The sequence below is a fragment of the Mauremys reevesii genome, linkage group 2 (assembly GCF_016161935.1).
Source record: "Mauremys reevesii isolate NIE-2019 linkage group 2, ASM1616193v1, whole genome shotgun sequence".
NCBI classification, from domain to species: Eukaryota; Metazoa; Chordata; order Testudines; family Geoemydidae; genus Mauremys; species Mauremys reevesii.
Genome location: NC_052624.1, coordinates 33,350,898 through 33,372,075, shown reverse-complemented (window position 1 = coordinate 33,372,075; position 21,178 = coordinate 33,350,898). Strand labels below are relative to the sequence as shown.

The following is a 21,178-nucleotide window of genomic DNA, read 5'->3' as shown; positions in this document are numbered from 1 at the left end:
GTCAAATCTCACTCAAATAGGGCTTTTATCTGTTTGTGTAAAGCCCTCTTTTTGGTTTGCCTTTAAGTTGAACTGAAGCTTCATAATACGAGATCAAATTCTCCATGAGCAGAACTCAGCTCTTCAGAGACGCTGTTATATTAAACTGTGCACTTTACTCTTATGGATCTTCCTTACAGGGAAGACAGCTCAGGGTAATATTTTATTAAGGCTTATTTTAAACCTGTAGCTTTAATATGGATGCTAATACTTTAACCATTCTTTTAAAGTCAAGATTACACAACATGCCATTTAACCCAAAAAGTCTAGGAGGAGGCAGGTGATACTTTGAATATTGGGCTAGAGCATTATCGAACTGATCTACAGAAGTTCAGAAACATGCACTGGACTGGAAAAGAACATGGTCACTGTGCTGTATGGGACTGAGGGGGAGATGATCAGCCCACAGAACAGACTCACTAGAGAACCATATCTTTTTTACAAATGAAACTGCAGATTAATCATGCACTTCTCTGGAGCATTGCCAGTAGAAGTGTTACTGAGAATGACTGAAGTACATTTGCAAAGCTGTGTGCAGAAGCTTTCACAATGCATGCCCTAGGTACACTAGCCTGGCTCTGGTCCTTGTCTTTCCAACCAACTTTAGAAAACTATCCATACATCTGATCCACTTCAATGGAAATAATCAAAAGTGATACAAGTGGGGCAAGTGAAGAAATTCTAAAGACCCGTTTCTGAAACAGGCAGTAAGGGACTACATAGTGTGGTGTTTTGTTTTTTTAAATACATAACTGAAGAATTGAATTTGAACTAAACCTTTTTAAAAAAAGCCACATACCAATGATGAAGTTCAAATGTGTGTGTATCTAGTTTTAATTTTGTAAAATAAGTCTGAAAAGATTCCTTTATAATTGGGATTAGTTTCAGGAAAGACCCAACAGCCAAGGAAACTAAAGAGATCTTGCTAAAGACTCTTGCAAAGCTCCACAAAGCACTGATTGTTCACAGTCTTTAGCAAACAGTTCATGTATCAGGTGACTCAATACATTCAGAATAGTGCCTTCAATTCAAAACACAGGGGGTTACACCTTTTGTGCCAGTATCAAATATTTTAGCTTTTGCATTATTAGTCCTATCAATGGACCAAGATGATATCAACAATTTCAGTTTAAACACAAATTTCCCCAATATTGACTGGGAACTGCTTTTCTTACACACCAGTATTTTTCTCTAGATGACATGAGTGTCCAGAAGTTATGAAAGCGTGGTATTCTGTATATGGTGGTGAAAGAGAAAACGTTGCGATAGAAGGTTAGTACATTTTTATTCCCCATTCAGTTCCTCTTTTTGGAGGTAAGTGAGATTTAAGGGTCCAGAAATCTTTCCAAATCCTTTATATAACCAGAAACATATCTACAGCAATTTTACTTCTAGTCATTAGCTGTCTGGATGACAGAGATATTTTTAATTTGGCAATATTAAAAAAACATACAAAATAAATACATATTAAAACTAAGCAAATGTTTTAGAACAACTTTATGAAAGGCTTTTTATTTTCAGGGTGTATTTACATATTCCGTGAAGTGCCATCATCTCCTGCCGTGTACAGTGCAGCTCCTCAGCTGGAAGATTTTAAAATCAATTGCCACACCATTTTGTAAGCTCAATATAACCAGAAGTTGATTGGAGTGGGGAGGCGGGAGATAGAGGTGAAGTAGAAGAAATAAGTTCTGATCTCAAGTGCGTGGTCAGGAAGATATACAACTAATATGGGATGGCTGGCCAACTAAGGGTTTCAAAATCCCCACAAACAGAAGTATTGAGTAGTTTAAAATAGACCCCTTCAAAATTAATGTTGCCAAAAACATTTTATGTTTTTTTATTTAGTGTATGGGAAAGGTCTGACTTGAACAAGACCTTGCTGTCTCACTCCATAGTCTTCTGTTGTTGGGTAAGCTACGCAGTGAATACATAATTAGAGCTGGGTAAAGAACTAACTCCCAAGAGCCAGCACTTTTTGAAGGACTGGAAGTGTTTGATTAGACTCTCTAGCCTCCCTCCTGCACTTGGTCATCCCCAAAACCCAACTCTTTTGTCCTGACAATCCAAGCATAGTGCTGTTTTTTCCTACCATCCCTGTTGCCTCACCTATCAAGCCCCCATTTACTCTTTAGATGCATATCACATGGACCCATCTGACCTCTTGCAGGCTCAAGATGGGAAGGGTGAGAATATTTGAATATTTCTAATATTGGGTCAATTATTCAAATGATTTTCAACTGACTGGACAGCAGGTTCACTAACCCTGCTGCTGAAGTAGCCCAAAACTAGGAGCTCAGAGTACTCCCCACACCTTTCAAATGCTCCTCACTTGCAGGAATACTCTATATTTAGAAGTGCTCTTCTGTTTTTCCTCCTCATGACCATATTTGCCAAATAGCCATTCCAACGGTGGCAACTGCAAACTGCTCCCACCAACTAGCAACAACAAGAAGTTGGATCCTCAGCAAGACATACAAAAAAGTGTCAGGGAGAGTGAAGAAAATGTGGGAAGAGACCGAGGGAAGCAGCTAGGCAAAGAGACACTATAAAATGGACAGTCCATAAATTAAATAAATAAAGGGGGTGGGTGGGTGCTTCATTTTGTGTGTTTCAATGTTACAAAACATTAAAAGGAGATGGGTTGGTCTTGGAAATCACCAAAAAATGTGTTATGTAATTTATGGAGAGTCCCAAAGTCATGGCGAAGGCACAACCCAAATTCCGTACTTGAGTTAACTGTATTTGATTACATGAATACGCTAATGCTGGGATACGAATGAGAAACTCCTTCCAGCAGAGGCTAATAGTGTCATAGCAACAAGAACATGAGACAATATTGTCTAGCTACTAATAAATATTTTAGAGTCGTTTCTTTTGGTTTTGCTGTAGAATAGGAGACTCACCCTATTTCCCCATTTAAAACCTGAAGATTTAGAAGCTTCAGTGACTGAACTCTTCTCTTCAGAGTCCAAATAGAGAAAAAAAACTAGCTTATTTTAATTATGTATTTTACTATTTTAGCAGATTTCATAAGCTAGAGTTGAAACATTGCTTTTTAAACTTTAAAGTTTTTCTGTGGAGTTAATAATAATGAAGTTAATTATTAAAAAATAAAAAATAAAGACTATAATTACCCAATTCTCAACCTTTAGAACCATTATTTAGAGAGGCAGAACAAATAGAATCTTTCATTACTACAGGAAAAATTACAAGACTCAGATAACATTACTTTTGTCAAGATGAAGACCCATCCAAGTGCAAGTTTCCTTAAACCCCAGGAAAGTTTTTAGATGTTGTTTCCCAAAGTAGTTTTTTTGTAGCATTTCAATTCCTTTTGTAAAGGGTTACCTGGGAGATATGGTTGATGGAGGACTCCATTCTCCGCAGCTGGGATGCTTGAATGTCCAGCAGTTGGAGTACATTGTTGGCCAGTGCATTGATCTGATAAGCAACACTAGCAAGAGACTGGGTTGTGTATGCTTTGGTCTCTTCTAATGCTTTCCTTTTATCGGGAGCCTGAAAAACAACAAAGATGTCATTTTTGTAAGGCCAGAAGAGAGGAGTACAACACATTACTTTTAGAATTTCACTCACCCAAAAGGCCTGATTGAGTAACTGCTCTGACTGCACAAACAAGTATACATCAAGCAAGAACTTACATGAAGGGGGGGGGGGGGGGAAACCACTAAGACTCTAAAAACATATGATGGTTTTGTTTAAGAAGATGTTCCATGCTAAGAAGTGATTCGCTAAGTTTTGACACAACTACTATCAATTCTCTGGAGCAGGGCTTTTGTAACCCGCCTATCTTTCACTTCCAGAGAGAAGCTTCCAATTCCTCTGATGAGTGAAATCCAGCTTCCCTCTTCACAGTACCCAAGCCAATTAAAAAAGGGAAAAGCATTTTCCCACAGTTGGGTGTCCCCCAGTGCACATATTTTTATTATGAAGCCAACTCTACAGCTGTGTTGGCTGCTTATTCCACAGTGGGGGAAGAGAGCGCAGAGAGTCAGGAGGACATGCATACATAAGGCTCCTGCATCCAAGAGCCTTTGTGAAGTTATTCCTGTTCCAATGAGGATTTGATAAACCTTCCTTCAGCTGGGGAAGCAGTCCCAAACTAAGGCAAGAGGGGGTAGAAGGTCTAAAACAGGAATGAGCAAACTACGTCCACGGGCCACATACAGCATGTCAGACGTCATAATCTGGCCCTCTGGGGCTTGCCCTGCTCCTGTGCTCCAGCCAGGAAGTGGGGTCGGGGACTTGCCCCGCTCCATGCAGCTCCCAGAAGCAGCAGCATATTCCCCCTTCCGCTCCTACATGAACTGCGGCCAATGGGAGCTGCAGGGGCAGTGTACAGAACCACCTGGCCGTGCCTCCGCATAGGAGCTGGGAGAAGGCACCATGCCGCTGCTTGAGATAAGCACTGACCGGAGCTTGCACCCCTTACCTCCTCCCACTTCCAACCCCCTGTCCCAGCCCTTATCTCCCTCCCACCCTCCGAACCCCTTGGGTGCTCTGGGCTGGAACCTTCTGCATCCCAAACCCCTCATTCCCAGCCCCACTCCAGAGCCAGCACCCCCAGCCAGAGCCCTCACCTCCTCCTGCATCCCAACCCCAATTTCCATGAGCATTCATGGCCCACCATACAATTTCCATACCCAGATGTGGCCCTCGGGCCACCAAAAAAAAAAAAAAGGTTTGCCCACCCCCGGTCCAAAACAATAAAAGATCTCGCTCAGACTTCTCCCTGCAAGGAAACAAGTGTCAAAAATCCCAGTGGCTACTGCAGTTACACTTTTGCTGCTTCTCCCTCCCCATGACACTTTTGCTGCTTCTCCCTCCCCATGGTAACTGCCTCCACCAGCACCCACCTTAACGCTCACTTCCCAAACTAAAAACATCCTCCAGGGGGAGGGGGGGCACGAAGGGAGAAGGGAGAGAAGACAGAGAACACAAGCACAATGATGCACTTAGTGACATTTACCTTTTCAAGTGTGTTTGTATACAAGCAATGAGAAGCAGAGCTGTGAATTTTCCCAGCACCACACCTCAATAGGGTGAGAGGTTCAAAGCCAAACTGAGATTACTCCCCTAATCCCCCCCTTCAGAGCAGCAATTCATACCTACCTGATCCCTCCCAAAAGGAGGAATTATTTTCCACTGACAAAGTGAAATGTGCAGGGAAGGAATGAAGTCTCATCAGAAGGATGATTACTGCAAATGCAAGTTTCTTTGTATTTTATTGATTTATAGAGCACCGAATCACAACAGCAGCTACACTTGCTTTTGGGGAAAGGTTTCTATTCTAAACCCTTCCTTTCAATTCTGGATCTCTTCTCTTCTCTCCTCCCCATACCCCTTTTGTTAGTTATTCTTTCAGGTTGAAAATAAAAGGGAGAAGAAAAAGATGACATTCCTTGCAATAGTACATTTAAATTAAGCATAGCAAAAATCAGGGAATCTGGAGTTCAGTTTGCACTCCACCTTAGTCCCGCATTTCCTGACTTCAGCTTGCTTAAGTATCATTCTTAGAATTTTGCATCATTAGCTCTTTTGCCTCCACATTTTTTTTTAAATATTCAGGAGTGGATATTAAAAAGGATGCTGTCAGAGAAGTCAACCCTTTTTTACATTAAATATTTATTTATATTGAAGTTAATTTCTAGCAATGGTTTAATAGAAAGCATTAGCAGTGACTGGGGGTATGCCATCCTCCATGAAAGGGGTGTGGGGGGGGATGGGGGGAATTAAAGGAAGACTCTGAAGTAGAGGACACTCTGCAACAAGCAGCAAAAAGAATGAAGTCTAATCTAATCAAAATGGTTCATAGTAGAGAGTAGATCACCACTACCGTCTATAGCATGTTTTGGCAGAAGCCAAGGGATCCAAGAAATCTTCTAAACTACCACCAAGAGTCTAACTAAAACAAACAATGCTACTGGTCAGCCATCAGGGATACTGAACGTTTTCTATGTTTGAACCAGAGTTGCTACCACTGGTTCAACTCCTCTGGTGATAGCAAGATTAAAATAATGGTAACCTGTCTATATTGCCAAACCACTGTGCTATCTATACATGCTGTCAGCAGGGTTAAACACAGGGCTTGGCTACACTGGAGAGTTGCAGCGCTGGTGGTGGGTTTACAGCGCTGCAACTTACTCACTGTCCACACTTGCAAGGCACATACAGCGCTGCATCTCCCTGGCTGCAGCGCTGGCTGTACTCCTGCTCTGCCTCAGGTATAACTATTGCAGCGCTGGTGATGCAGCGCTGCTCCGCCAGTGTGGCCACCAAAAGCGCTGTAATTGGCCTCCAGAATTTTCCCATAATGCTTTTAACTACAGAACTGTGTTTTATTGTGAACTCAGGGCTCCAGGAGCTGCTTATCTAAAAAACAAACAGCTCCTGTTTGCTGTGAATGAGGCAGGCAGGGGGATGAATGTCTACAGCTAGTGTTTGCTTGAGGAGAGAAACAGCACAGCGGGGGGGGGGGGGGGGCGAGTCCATCGAGCAGCTGCTTATCTGGTCTGCAGGCTATTTGCATTTAAGAGTGAATGAGGGGTCGGGGAAATGGTCAGAATTCGCAAGGCAGGGAGCTGACAGTGGGAGCATGAACAAGGTGGTGAGAGGAGCCGAGGGTTGCACTGATATCACCTTGGGCAAACTTAAAAGAAAGGAAGGGATCAGAACTTGCAAGGCAGGGAGCTGACACACAGTGTCAGCTCCAAAAATCCCCTCTCCCCCCCACACTCCCTGTCACACTCCACCCCACCCCCACCTCCTTTTGAAAAGCACATTGCAGCCACTTGAACACTAGGATAGCTGCCCATAATGCACCACTCCCAACACCGCTGCAAATGCTGCAAGTGTGGCCACACTACAGCGCTTTCCCTACTCAGCTGTACAAAAAGACAGCTTGTAGATGGGTCAGACTCACCCCTGTGGCGCCTCCTGCTGGTGACTCCAGGAATTAGCTCTATTCCAGCGCTGGAGCACCCTCTGCAGGCCAGTGATCCACCTGTCTTCAGGCCCCCCGTGTCCCTCCCTGGACCCGGTGCCCTCTTACATGGGGGTGCTGCCCCTGGCAGTAACCCCTTTGGGTCTCCCCTCCTTGGGGAACCCCCACCCTCTATCCCCACCTTGCCTCAGTATTGGCTACTGCCAGTCATTGTCTAGCCCCACACTCTGGGGCAGACTGCAGTATCAGCCACTCATCACAGGCAAATGGGTTTGGACCTGCTGCCTTGGCCTACCTCTGGGCTGTCCTCTGCAACCCCCAGTACCCATTGGCCCACTGCTAGGCCGCAGCCTGGGGCTTTCTAGGCTGGAGCTCCTCAGCCTTTCCCCAGCCCTGCTTCACTCAGGTATCCAGTTTCAAGCTCCCTGCAACCAGGCCCTTCTCTCTCTGAAGGCAGAGAGAGACTGTCTGGGCTTCTGGCTTCCCTGGCCTTTTTTATAAGGCCTGTGGCTCAGTTTGGGGCATGGCCCCAGCTGCAGCCACTTCCTCAATCAGCCCAGCCTTGAGAGCAGCCGCTCTCAAGCCCTGCCAGGCCACTTTTAAACCCCTCACAGCAGGAGCAGGGTCCACCCTGCTACACAGCTGTAACTCCCAGCGCTGCACACCTGCAAGTGTAGCCAAGCCCATAGGCATTAAAAAGCCAACAGGTTCCCAACACTTCTGCCAACGGTGGAGTGGCAGCCACAGCGATAAATTTCAAGTGACAGGTTTAATGTAGTACAAACAGCCAGGATGAATCCAGTCAGCACAACTTGCACCTCAACGATTCCAAGTATGACCTCCTCCGGCAGTCCTTACCTAAACAAGACACTTATTGAGGAATTGTGTGTGACTATGGACTGGAGAATTAGGCAGTAAGAACATGATGCAAAGACAACAGTTGCAGTAACTAGATGAGAGATTGAGTGCTGTCAAATGAGGAAGAAAGCAATACCAGGCAGTGGTGTTTTCAAATGTCAGAAGTGTCTCACTTCCCTTTAAAAGAGTGCAATACATGTGCATTTTTCCCCACACCACAGAACAGCTTTTGAAATAAGAGCCAAATCCTGGTTCCATTAAGTTCAACAGGAAAATTCCCACTGATTTCAATAGAATCAAGATTTGATCCAATGGTCTCCTGTAAACCATCAGATAGGAACAATTGCTCAGATAGTTTTTCAACCCCTTGAACCAGTTCAGGCAGATTTGGCAAACATACCAAAGATATTTATAGCTTCAGTAGGGGTTCACTACAAGTCATCAAGAATGATTTTAAAGACATTATGAATGTATTACTACTAAATATCCAGAACACAGGTGAGAAGAAGGGAGTCACTTTGTGGTCCATATTAAACTTCAAACAGACCAAGTCTTCTCCAGTTGTACTAGAGAAGATTTCAGATTCCCCCTCCCCCCTCAAGTTGAAGCTTTTCACTGAATGGTCTAATTTCAGCCAAAAAAATTACCAACCCAAAAACCAACCCCCACTAACATTAAGTAAAAAAGTTTCCCCAAAAGAGCATCCCACCATTAAAACTGGCGTTGACTTGTACATCTGCTGTAACCTTAACAGCTGCCTAACTAAAGTGGAATGCCAACTTGGCTTTTTGCTTCTGCAGAAATTGGGTATGAAGTTTCAAGAGGCTGTGAAAAAAAAATTTTATATATATATATAAAAATAAATAATAAGCCAGTGTGCAGCTTAGATTTCCTACCACCTCATGGACTGGTTTTTGGCAAGACTGTGAAGTTCCCTGAATCACTTTCAGATTTGTAGTGATGTTACTACATTATGATGATTTCACAATGAACTCCACCTAAATCACTGCCAGAGTAGGAGATGGAGCACATTCAGTGATTCCTTATTATCTGTCCCTGAAGGGTGTGGCTGAGTTGGGGAATCTGTCCATTATTCACTCTTATGCACACACAGCTGAGAGAACAAACAATTCTTCTATGGATTACCATCTATATACAGACATCTTTCCATAGGAATGTCTCTGCAATAATCTAACCATCTCCTCTCCCAGCTTTCGTCATTTCATCTGATTCCCACCAATCTTCCTAGCTACTCCAGCTCACAACCTTGAGACGATTTTAGGTATGCATCCTTTACACAGACCACCTCTCCCAATCCTGCCAGGTGACCTTCTACAGCATCTCAGAAATGCATTCATTCACTTTTACTACAAAAACACTCTAGTACATGCTGTGACGAGTTGGACACCCCTTCTGGGATGCCACTTGATGTACTGGGATTTCACTGAGCCTCTCCTGCTCAACCAGCCTGGGTTCCCTCTCCGTTTTGCTGAACTAGGCTCTCTGGCTTCTTGCAGCATGCTACACACACCCTGCTGCAGCCACAGACTGAAGTCAGCTCTGTGTGAGAGGACTCCCTCAGTACTCAGGTGCACACCCCCTTTGGAAGATAAACCTAGGGTGACCAGATGACAAAACTGAAATATTGGGATGCAAGGTGGGGGCGGCAGAGGAAAGAAAAAGTCGCCGGAGCGCCCCCCCCACACACACACACACACCAGCTCGCCTCGTCTCTACCTCCCCCCATAGGGGAAGGTGCCCAGCTGGTGCAATCCTGTGGGCGGCCCCGGAGTGGAGGCAGCAGGCCCCAGCCCCGCTCGGGTCCCGCAGGGGAACGAACAGGGCTGCCTCTGCCCCTGCCCCGGGGCGGGGTTTCCCTACAGCCTGCCCTGTGGGGCAGCACAATCCCATCACCCCAAGTGTGCCCGGGCCATGCTGAGCAGAGCACCACGGGTGGCCCCGAAGGGTGGGGCAGCAGGCCCCAGCACCCCTGTCCTGCTCGGGTTCCAGAGGGGAACGAACGGGGCTGTCGCTGCCTCCACGTGGCGGGAAATGAAGCCCCCCCGAGTCCCCGCGCAGGCAGCTGCTGCCCCCCCGCCCCACCTCCACCCATGGGCACATACAGGGAGCCGGTTCCCCAGGCTGGACTCAGGGCTGCCCCTGCAGGTACCGCCCCACCCTCGTGCCTGCACTCGGGGCCAGGCCGGACTCACTCACCCCACGCTCCCCTGCATCCCCTGGGCCTCCCTCCAGCACTTGCACCAGCTGATCGGCGCAAGCTTGGGAGGGAGGAGGAATGCAGCATGCTTGGGGAAGAGGCGGGGCCGGGGCAGGGATTTGGGGAGGGATCCAATGGGGAAGGAGGGGGCGGAGTCAGGGCGGGAGGGGGCGCAAGACCCTCCAGGCTCCGCCTGTGCATGGGAGTGGAGGGCAAAATTGCTTGTTTGGCCACTGTCCCGATCGAACATCGGTCGGGACACAGGACAAACAAGCAAATATCGGGACATCTGGTCACCTAGATAAACCCAAAATACTGTCTTGCACTGTGCAGATTTTCTATACAGTGCAAGCTCATAAAAATCCACCCTCTTCCTTAATGTGAGGAGAGATGTGCATGACTTCCCCGCCCCCTGTAGAAGTTACATAAATTGGGTTAATTCCTCTTTGTTCCTCAGGTGTTTTTGGGGGTATTGCATGAGTCAAGCAATCTCATGTCATTGTCCCTCTTTTACATCTTCCTCCCACTTGCTGGAAAGCTTTTTTGCTGTGAGCTGGGTCAAACAGTTCCCATTGTATAGAGCTATCTCTGAGAGGTGTCTATTGCACACAGTTCCTGCTTGTGTGCATTTCTTCAATAAGCCACTAACATTGTTTAGCCTCATCCTATGTGGCATATTTAAAATACAGAGACATGGTCAATACTCCCAGCTTCAGATACAAAAATACATGCATAAAAATTGGATAAACACATTCAGTAAATTATAACCTTTCCAATGACATCTTAAGACTCATCTTGCACAAAGTACATCTCAGTTATGTCATATCCATATCATAACCATATTTCCATGAAGAATATGGAGTGTAACGTCACACATGCCTTCACTATCTTCTCAAGACCAGTCTCTCACTTCTCCCCATTTCAGTTTATTCAATATGCTGCTGCCACATCAACTCTCCATCATAAATAAAGAATGACTAAATAGAGGCACTACTTGCAGCAAGAGGAAGCACTCCCAAGAACAGCTGATTTAATTTGGCTGAAGTCAGCAGGATTCAATAAGTGTGGCAGCATTGGAAAGGAATAGTTGGCTCATATCAGATAGTTTAAAGACAGTGGGGATTTTGCTTCCCCATCCTGCAATGTGTACTCGTTCGTATTTTTCATCTTTATCTGTTGGAGTGTATGCAACCTCAATTAAAGAAGAAGAAGAAAAAAAAAGAACAGGACAACCACTTATGGCAATGTTACATCAGCTGACCAATCACTAAGTTAGAGAGACATTATTTAATGCCCAGTAACTTGTCAGTTGTTTAGCATTCTAGTCAAGATCCCAGACCCTCTTTACACTCTGATTTATAGGAATGCTATAGATTTATATGCAGTTTTATATGGTTTTGCTGTAAAGTTCATACAGTGACACAAATCTGTATTTGCTGAAAGAAAATGCAAGGGTATTTTTTCAGCTTTGTGGATAGCTTTATAAAGCTAACTGCTTTGCATCAACCAGTTAAAAGCAAATTAGATTAAGTCACATGTAAACTGACTAAAGTAACCTGTCTTCATCACATAGACTAGAGGTTGCAGCTAAGTAGTACTAACAGGAACAAAGAATGGTCAATATACCAGATTTTATGTAATTTCACTCACTTTTATTCACTTCCCTCTGTTACAGAATGTAATTTATACTTCCTAATAAATGAGGTGATCAGATCAACACTTCAGAGTCTTCCTCCCACTTTCTGACTCATCTGTTCATTCTAGAAAATTTCTGGGCCAAAATTCTTGTCCCATTGAAGTCACAAGGGATTTTGCCAGCAAATTCAAGAGGGCTGAGATTTAGGTCTAAGCTTTGAGAGCAAGGGCCTCTTCAGAAAAGCCAATTTGGTATGGCATAAGTTGGTGGCCTAACAGGACCAGAAAGAAAGTCCCAACCTAGCTCCAATAGTTAGATCATAGCTGGACTTTGACAGCCTCACCCACCTTCTCTGGGTCACAGATCCTGGTCCCACACACAAATAGCTGCAATGATACAAGGACTAGAGATAAAGAGAGAAAAGCAGGAGGAAGAGAAGGGAACACTGAATTGGTGCTAGCACCTGTTAATATGGTAGCTGGTGTTAACCAAGATATTTTGAAAGACTCACTAAAAATTAAAGGGGGGGGGGCTCACTTGTAGTTTACATTCCCATTTCTGCTGGAATGGGATACACTTGCAGTGTCAGTAGAATGGGAAAGGAGGTATATCTGGGCAATTGGCTTGGAGACTTCTACCCATCAATACTGAACCCTGACATCTACAAGGTGGCAAACCCACATGGCACAGAAAACAAATAGCTTCCCCACCCAGGAAATGAAAACACTGGCTCATTATGCAGTCCCCAATAGCACTGAACTTTTTATGATAGAGCACTCTCACATGTCTCCATAATGAGTTTGAAAGTCTCAATCAAATTGCTTCTTCATCTCCCTGATCAGGCTTTTAAGAACCTGAAAGGCTGGACTACAATTTTAAGAATTTATTCTTTGATTCTGATGATTGTTGGCAACAGGCCTTGGCATTTCTGAGCTCTCCTCAGCTTATGTTCAGCTTGGTCTAAGCATTCTGAGTCTGCGCTGTAGTAATGTGTCTGAGGCCTGGTCTACACTATGGGGCGGGGGGGGTCGAACTAAGGTACGCGACTTCAGGTATGCGAATAGCGTAGCTGAAGTCGAACTACCTTAGTTTGAATTTCCTACCTGTCCAGACACCGCGGGATCGAACTCCGCGGCTCCCCCGTCGACTCCGCCACCGCCGTTAGCAGTGGTCGAGTTCCGGAGTCGACAGGAGCGCGTTCAGAGTTCAAACTATTGCGTCTAGATTAGACGCGATAGTTCGAACTCCGAGAAGTCGAACTCTCCGCGTCGACCCAGTGGGTAAGTATGGACCTACCCTCAAAGGTTTAGTTATGCCACTCACGCTAGATAATGTTTACCTACTATGAGACAAAAGTCTAATTTGCACTGAATGTTAAGAATGATAAATCCAGAGGCCCTTTTAAATGGTTTGAGCATTGGCCTGCTAAACCCAGGGTTGAGAGTTCAATCCTTGAGGGGGCCATTTAGGGATCTGGGGCAAAATCAGTACTTGGTCCTGCTAGTGAAGGCAGGGGGCTGGACTCAATGACCTTTCAAGGTCCCTTCCAGTTCTATGAAATAGAGAGAGATACCTATGTTAAATAAGTATTGAGGCGCTACCTATTGAAGTAGGTATGTGGCCAATGGATATCAGCTTGTTTTTATTCATAAATCTTTCAAACACTTTGCATACAGGTTGCTCTGTGGGTGATCACGTTTTGCTGTTGCTGCCAGTATCATTTTAGTATCACTTCAATCCACAAAAAATGGGAAAGAAGGGGGAAGAAGAAAGTCAGGTCAGCCATTGCAAGGGTAGTAGTCACAAGTCTCTATGCACCAAAGGAAACTTCTAGCAGCTTTCTAACTGGAAGCTGCTCAAGGGGATTTGAACAGCATAATAAAAGAGTGCTTCCCAGACAGCATAGGGTATTCCTCCCCTTCATATTGTATACGGACTTAAAGGATGCAAGTCCTAAAAGCAGAGTAAGGGGCAAAAGAATTATCCACCGAACTGGATAAGACTAATTTTCATTTACAAATAGGGGTTATTTACAATTGTACTGATATTATACAGAGGAAGTGGGAACAAGGAGACAAGAGAAACTGATATGTTAGACTCCTCCTGGAAAATGTTTACTAACATGCTCATATAGGAATTACATTTGAGAAATTCTGCTGGTTTCCACATGCACTGCGTCTCAGACCTGGGCCAAAATATGTTGGGTTTTTTTGTTTTTAAAAAAAATAAAGACCCTCAGGTCAGATTCTTAAATCCACATTCAGGCACCTAAGTACAAGACCTAATCATCAATGGTCCTGAGCATACAGCTGCTCCCAAGTGCTCAGCGCTTTTGAACTATCAGGAAACACATTTAGGTACCTAAAAATGGCATTAGGAACCCAACCTTATGCATCCACTTTCTCCTTTTTTGTATAAACATATTATACTAAAATGTCCTATCAAGCATAATGTAGACAAGACTCCAGATAGCCACCAGTATCATACAGCCATTATTTAAGCTAGACCTCCTTTAACACAAGGTTAGGCCACATGGTAGTGAAATTCTGATGACTGTCTGGTGCAGCCTTTACTAGCTCTTCCCTCATTACTACCATCAGTGCATCTGAGTCAGTAGTAGAAATGGTTGGAAATTTGTTTTGGGTTTTTTGTTTGTTTGAGGTTGTTTTTTTTTTTTGGGGGGGGGGGGGGAGGCCTGGGGGAAGCGATCCTAGTGTAGGCACAGAAAACCAGCTTCTCTACACTAAAAAGACAAACACTTGCATTCCAAAGCACATATAAATTTCAAGTCACAATTAAAAAGATTTGTCTAACTAGAAAGACTTAACATAAACTTGTACAAATTCAGCAGTGTGATTTAGAGTTCTGCAATAGAATATTTATAGTAGAAAAGTTCAAGTATTTTATTAAAGTGATCTCTCCTCCGAGGACAACTTGTCATTTTGCTGCACTTTCTGCCCATCCCAAGGGGTAAGCGAGAGAACAGGGATTATGAAAGTTGCAGACACTAATTAATTGACTAATTGTTAAGTAAGCTATTAATATACCTTAAGTATGTTAACTACACTTGTGTAATATCTGTTTCTTATCCAGTGTCCTCTCTCCAGGGAAATACTATCCTGCCCTTGCAGGGGAGGCAGGGAAAAGGGGGAAGAGAATGGACCTGATGATCTAATACAGTGGTCACCAACTGGTTGATTACGATCCACTGGTCAATCCTAGAGGATCTCCCAGTCGATCGCGATCTGCGGCAGTGCAGTGTGGCTGCCGCTAAGGCAGACTCCCTGCCTACCCCAGTCCCATGCTGCTCCCAGAAGCGGCCAGCACATCCCCACAGCTGGGGGTCTCCCTCTGTGCACTGCTCCCACCTGCAAGCACGGCCCCCGCAGCTCCCATTGGCCGGGAGAGCTGCGGGGGTGGTGCTTGCAGAAAGAGGCAACGCACACAGCCACGTGCCCTCCGCCCCCTGCAGGGGTGCACTGGCCCCTTGCGGGAGCGATGTGGGGCCATAGTAGGCAGGGAGTCTGCCTTAGCTCACTGTGCCCACTGGGAGACCACACCCAACCCCCCTCCCTAAGCCAGCATCCCAACACTCTGCCCCAGGCCAGAGCCCCCTCCTACACCCAAACTCCCTCCTAGAGTTTGCACCCCTAACCCCGTCCCAGGCTCAGCCCAGAGCCCCCTCCCATACTGCAAACCCCTCAGCCCCAGCCCAGAGCCTGCATCCCCTCCCAAACCCCAACTCCCTGCCCCAGCGTGGTGAAAGTGAGTGAGGGTGGGGGAGAATGGAGTGAGAGGAACGGGGCTTTGGGGAAGGGGTGGGGGTAGATCCTGGGTAGCCCTTAGATTCAAAAAGTGATCTTGAGCGTAAAAAAAAAAAAAGGTTGGAGACCACTGATCTAATATATCCATCCCACCAGATACAATAGTAAAGTCTGAAATGCAGTTACAAGAGGTCTTAAATGCTGAAATAACTGTTTATTTCAAAGGAATGGCCGGGTGGGGGGAGGAGGGAGAGAGAAAGGTTAAAAAAAGCCAGTCAAGAACAATCCTAAAACCCAGGGCATTCAGATATGCTTTTTTCTTGTTGACAGACAAACAAATAAATAAAAAAAACCCACCTCTTCAACTATAAGAAAATTAGTGTCCAGATACCAAAAGGAAGGTAGGAGCAGGAAATCTTCCCAACAAAGCCAGTAAAAACAGCACATTCAATATCACTACACCACTGAACTTCCTTCCAACTCCCAAGAGATGTTGGCATGAAATAATAGCTACTGCTTCAATACTGCAGATAAAATTTCTTTAAGATAAAAGGTGCGTTACTCAAATCTACACTACACAAAAGAAACTGATGGAACTCGAGTCTCCTCCCTCCATGTAAATAAACTTTTATACCACAGCTAATGTTGACTCAGTGCATCAGACTAAGTTTCTCCCAGTGCTGTGTACCACAAAGCACTGGAAGACTCAGACGGTCACAATCACATTGGAACCCAGATGCAAGATACAAGCATATTTTTCTTCAGAAAGAAAAATGTTAGCATTTGGTCGGTCATTCCCTCAAAAAGGTGTGTGTGGGCGGGGGGAAGAAGAACACCTAAAAATATAAAAATCCCAAAAGGACAGTCTAACACTATTAATATTTACAAATAATAAAGAGCCCCAGTCATGGATCAGAACCCTGTTGTGCTTGGTGCTGTACAAATACAGAACCAAAAAACCCACAGTCCCTGCTGTGAATAGTTTACAATCTAATTATAAGACTAGACAACAGATGGATAGACCGACCAAAGGGAGATCACCACAAGGAAACAGCAAGATACTATCAGTTAGCATAACAGGCTGTGGTGTCTCAGCACACCAGCAGCCTGAAGTTTTTGTACACATACCGGAAAAGAAGAGCAGAGTTTTAAGGAGGATAATGAGTTAGTTTTGTGGATGTTTATGGGGAGCTTCTCCCAGGCACAAGGAGAAGTTTAAACAAGTATGCAAGAGAGGCTGGCACCACGAACAGAGGGAGTTGACCTTCAATACTGAAGGAGAGATATGGCCACCCTATCTCCCAAAATAAAAACAGGCTGACTGCCCGAGCCCCACCACGCAGCTCAGCACCTCGAGTTGCCAATCCCCCCACAAGCATTCTTCTGCACCCCCTTAGGAGGGCACACACCACTTTTTTTTGGCAAAACTGGGCATTTTTCCTGTTTGCTCTGGCCAACTGATCATCAGTTGGCCAGAGCAACCTTCTGAATAGCCACTGTGCCCCACTTGTAGCATCTGTCAAGTACAGAGAGGCGCTGGCCCATGCCTAGATTATCTTTAATCTCCACCCCATCCTCAGTGCTTAGTGGTCCCACTACTTCTTTCCTTGTTTTCTTATTTATATGGCTATAGAACCTTTTACTATTGGTTTTAATTCCTTTTGCAAGGTCCAACCCTGTTTTGCTTTTGGCCATTCTCACTTTATCCTTACACTTTCTGACCTTCAAGAGGTATCTTTCCTTGATGATCCATCCCATCTTCCCATTCCTTGTAGGCTGTTTTCTCTTAATCACCTGTTTGAGATGCTTGCTCATCCAGCTTGGTCTGCAACCTTTCCTTACAAATTTTTTCCCCTTGCTTGGGATAAAGGCTTCAGATAGTTTCTGCAACTTTGACTTAAAAGTAATTCCAAGCTTCCTCCACATTCAGATCCTTGAGTTCTTCTATCCAGTCCACTTCCCTAACTAATTCCCTTAATTTTTTTAAGGTTAGCCCTTTTGAAATCAAGGATTCTAGTTGCAGACCAATTTTTGTTTACCCTTCCATTTAGTTTAAACTGAATTAGCTCATAATCACTCAAACCAAGGTTGTCCTCTACAACCAGTTCTTCTAGGAGGTCCTCACTCTCACCAATACCAAATCTAAAATGGCATCATCTCTTGTTGGTTCAAAATACAGTGTTTACATCTGTGTATACAAATAGTTCTGCCACGGATCTTAATGGGATTGCAACAGAGCAAAATTTGGCATACCAATGTTCAGGAAACCATCTTACTCTTCTTTAAAGAGTTCAATAGATATTTTGATCTCCACTGTAAGTCACCTTTTTAAAGAAGTGGTTCCATTGTAATCCAGGCTGTTTGAATTACAACAGCAACCTGATCCACCCAATGGGAGAGTGATTTACAAAGTGACAGACAGATTGAGACAGTGAGGAAGCAATGCCAGCTACTGTTAATGGGGGTCTTCTGCCCAATATAGCAAATGGTGGTCCTGTTGGCTCTGGAATAAATTGCTCCCCATATTAATATTTTTATATTATATAGATAGTATGTAGCACAATTTCTAGTTGTCCTCATTTGACTGGAGTTTGCAGGAAGGTACATGTCAAAGAAACAGTAAATACACACTGGCACAATAAAATTCTTGATAGTTTGATTACTGGGATCCAGTGCACGCCGGGTCAGAGCCCGCCCCCTGAACCCCTCCTGCAGTCAAACCCCCTGCCCCAACCCCCTGCCACACTCCTCCTGCACCCAAACCCACTGCCCTGAGCCCCCTGCTGTACCCCAACCCCCTGCTGTACCCTGCCCCCCTGCTCTGAGCCCCCTAGTGCAGCCCAACCCCCTTCCCTGAGCCACCTGCCACTCCCCCCTGCAGCCCGATCCCTTGCCCTGACCCACTGCCACATCCCTCACCCCTCCTACACCCCAACCCACTGCCCTGAGCTCCCTGCCGCAGCCCAATCCCCTGCCACACCCCATGCTGCACCCCACACCCTTTATTTTATTTTATTTATAATTGGAGATATACCAATCTCCTAGAACTGGAAGGGACCTTGAAAGGTCATTGAGTCCAGCCCCCTGCCTTCACTAGCAGGACCAATTTTTGCCCCAGATCCCTAAGTGGCCTCCTCAAGGCTTGAACTCACAACCCTGGGTTTAGCAGGCCAATGCTCAAACCACTGAGCTATCCCTCCCCCTGTTCTGACCCCCTGCGGGCAGGGAGGGGATGGAGTTGGGGTGGGAAGAGGTGGGGCGGGGCTTCATGGAAGGGGTGGAGTGGGGGGTAAGGCCAAGGGCAGTAGGGGGGAGGTATCAGTAATGCAGCCCTCAGGGCAATGTACTAGTCCTCCTGTGGCCCTCGTGGTCATTTGAGTTTGAGACCCCTGCATTAGAGCTTGACTTAGGCTGTCACACTGCTACCTCACATGGTTATAAAAGTGCTCTCTCATCCACACCAACAAAAAGAGCCCTTAAGTGTTAGAACACAAGCGTCGCTAATCATGGCAGACACCTGTAACACCCTGTCTACATTGGAAGCAGGACTATGTTTTTGCAACCAGTCTGATACCTGTCAGCTCTGTGTTCTTGGAGAGTATCCAGCCTGACTCATGAAGGTCACCTCCCCCTCCCCCCAGCCTCTGCTTGAACCAAAACCAATCAGAGGAAAAACTTACAGAAAGCAATGACAAGGCAGTGGGAGACAACTAAACCCCTCCTGACAAGGGTGACAGGATTAAGGCAACTCCCCAAGCCTCATCTGCTAGAAAGATGGGACAGGGAGGCATCTCTATTAGGCCTGGTCTACACTAGGGTGGGGGGGGTCGAACTAAGGTACGCAACTTCAGATACGCGACTAGCGTAGCTGAAGTCCAACTACCTTAGTTTGAACTTCTTACCTGTCCAGACGCCGCGGGATTGAAGTCCGTGGCTCCCCCGTCGACTCCGCCACCGCCATTCGTGGTGGAGGAGTTCTGGAGTTGACGGGAGCGCGTTCGGAGTTCAAACTATCGCGTCTAGATTAGACGCGATAGTTCGAACTCTGAGAAGTCGAACGCTACCCGCCGACCCGGCTGTAAGTATGGACGTACCCTTCGTATACAGAATGGGTAACAGATTCCAAGGCAAGAACCGCACTGAACTCTAGGACCAGAAAAGCAGGGAAGCATTGCATGATGGGGGATCTCTGCCCCAGATGTTAATTAACTTATGCCTGCACACACCCAGCTCAGCAGTTATCAGACCAATTCTAGTGATGAATCCTTGACTGATTACCAAAATACTAAAGCGCCCTAATTGCATTGTGAGCTCCCTGGAAGGAACACCACCCATAGCTAGGAGTGATCAGCTCCCATTATCTAGCCCAGGGGCCGGCAACCTTTCAGAAGTGGTGTGCTGAGTCTTCCTTTATTCATTCTAATGTAAGGTTGTGTGCCAGTAATACATTTTAACGTTTTTAGAGGGTCTCTTTCTATAATATACAACTAAACTATTGTTGTATGTAAAGTAAATAAGGTTTTTAAAATATTTAAGAAGCTTCATTTAAAATTAAATTAAAATGCAGAGCCCCCCAGATCGGTAGCCAGGACCCTGGTAGTGAGAGTGCCACTGAAAATCAGCTCGTGTGCCGCCTTTGGCACATGTGCCATAGGTTGCCTACCCCTGATCTAGCCTAAAGAAAACTCTTGAGTCATCAGTTTACCCATAAACAAGTCTAGTGCCCCCCCACCCGAACCATTGTTGTTTCCCTACAAAACAAAAACACCCTACTCACACTCAAGTGTTCTGATGCATGGATCCAAACTCTGCATCAGTTCTACTGGGAGTCCATCTTCTCTTGACTGGTTGTGCTGGGGGCTCTGCCTGTCTCCAGCACTCAGGACCCTGAGCTACCGCCATCACCTGGGAACCCTGACCAGTTCAAGCTTCATGGAGTGGTGAGACCCAGGCTCTCTCTCCATTTTCTTTTCTATCTCAGGTATAGCTTTTTAACCCAGACCTGTTTGATCAGGTATAATTTTTCTATATAATGTAATCTTTTATAATGTAACTTGTTTGTTTAGGCTCTCCTTGTGTGGTTATCACTATTATTCAATAAATAATTTTTATTGTTAAGCTGGTTGCTTCCCTCCCCCTCTCTGAACTTTAATCTTGTGTTTTTGGCGTCCCCATTTACTCTGCAGCCACGCTTCTCTTACCTAAGCTAAAGATCCCTGTAGCATCCAAAAATACTGTGGGGTTTGCTCATCAAGTAGGTTACTACCAGAACAATTGTAACGTGAAAGTGAGGATAGGGATGTGCTGAACTTGTGACATATGAGGATTGTAGCTTGGAAATGCTGCTCGACCCAGCCTGCTCAAGCTTACTCTATTCCAGTGCAGTACCTGTGGCATATAAGGGAGCAGCTTGGAAGTGCCGACTGACCCAGTCCACTCAGACTTGCTCTGTTAATATATGTGTATGTTCATCTGGTTCTGGGCTGGAGGAACCCAGCCCTAGGGAACATAGGTCCTGCAGGATAGCACCAGTGGGAGGGGACTTGCAGAAGGGAGAAGTAGAGCTCCATATGAAAAAACACAAGTGACACAAGCAGTGCATTGATAGAATTACAGAACCCCCACTCCCCCAAAAGAGTAACTCTAATAAATGAGTAACCCAAAGTAACAGGCAAATCTGGTAACAAGTCTGACACTCA

General features: G+C 45.3%; 1 protein-coding gene across 12 annotated transcripts in view; it reads right to left on the bottom strand.

Annotated features, from left to right (window-relative positions):
• Positions 1–21,178, bottom strand: part of ABI1 (abl interactor 1) — a 124,659-nt gene that overhangs the window by 88,542 nt on the left and 14,939 nt on the right. For 10 of the 12 annotated variants that reach the window (XM_039521824.1, XM_039521827.1, XM_039521826.1 and 7 more), the window contains one exon: positions 3,391–3,558. The exons of the other annotated variants lie outside the window; for them this stretch is intronic. In XM_039521824.1, coding sequence (XP_039377758.1) covers positions 3,391–3,558 — 168 coding nt within the window. The remainder of the gene's footprint in view (positions 1–3,390; positions 3,559–21,178) is intronic. 12 annotated transcript variants of the gene reach the window in all.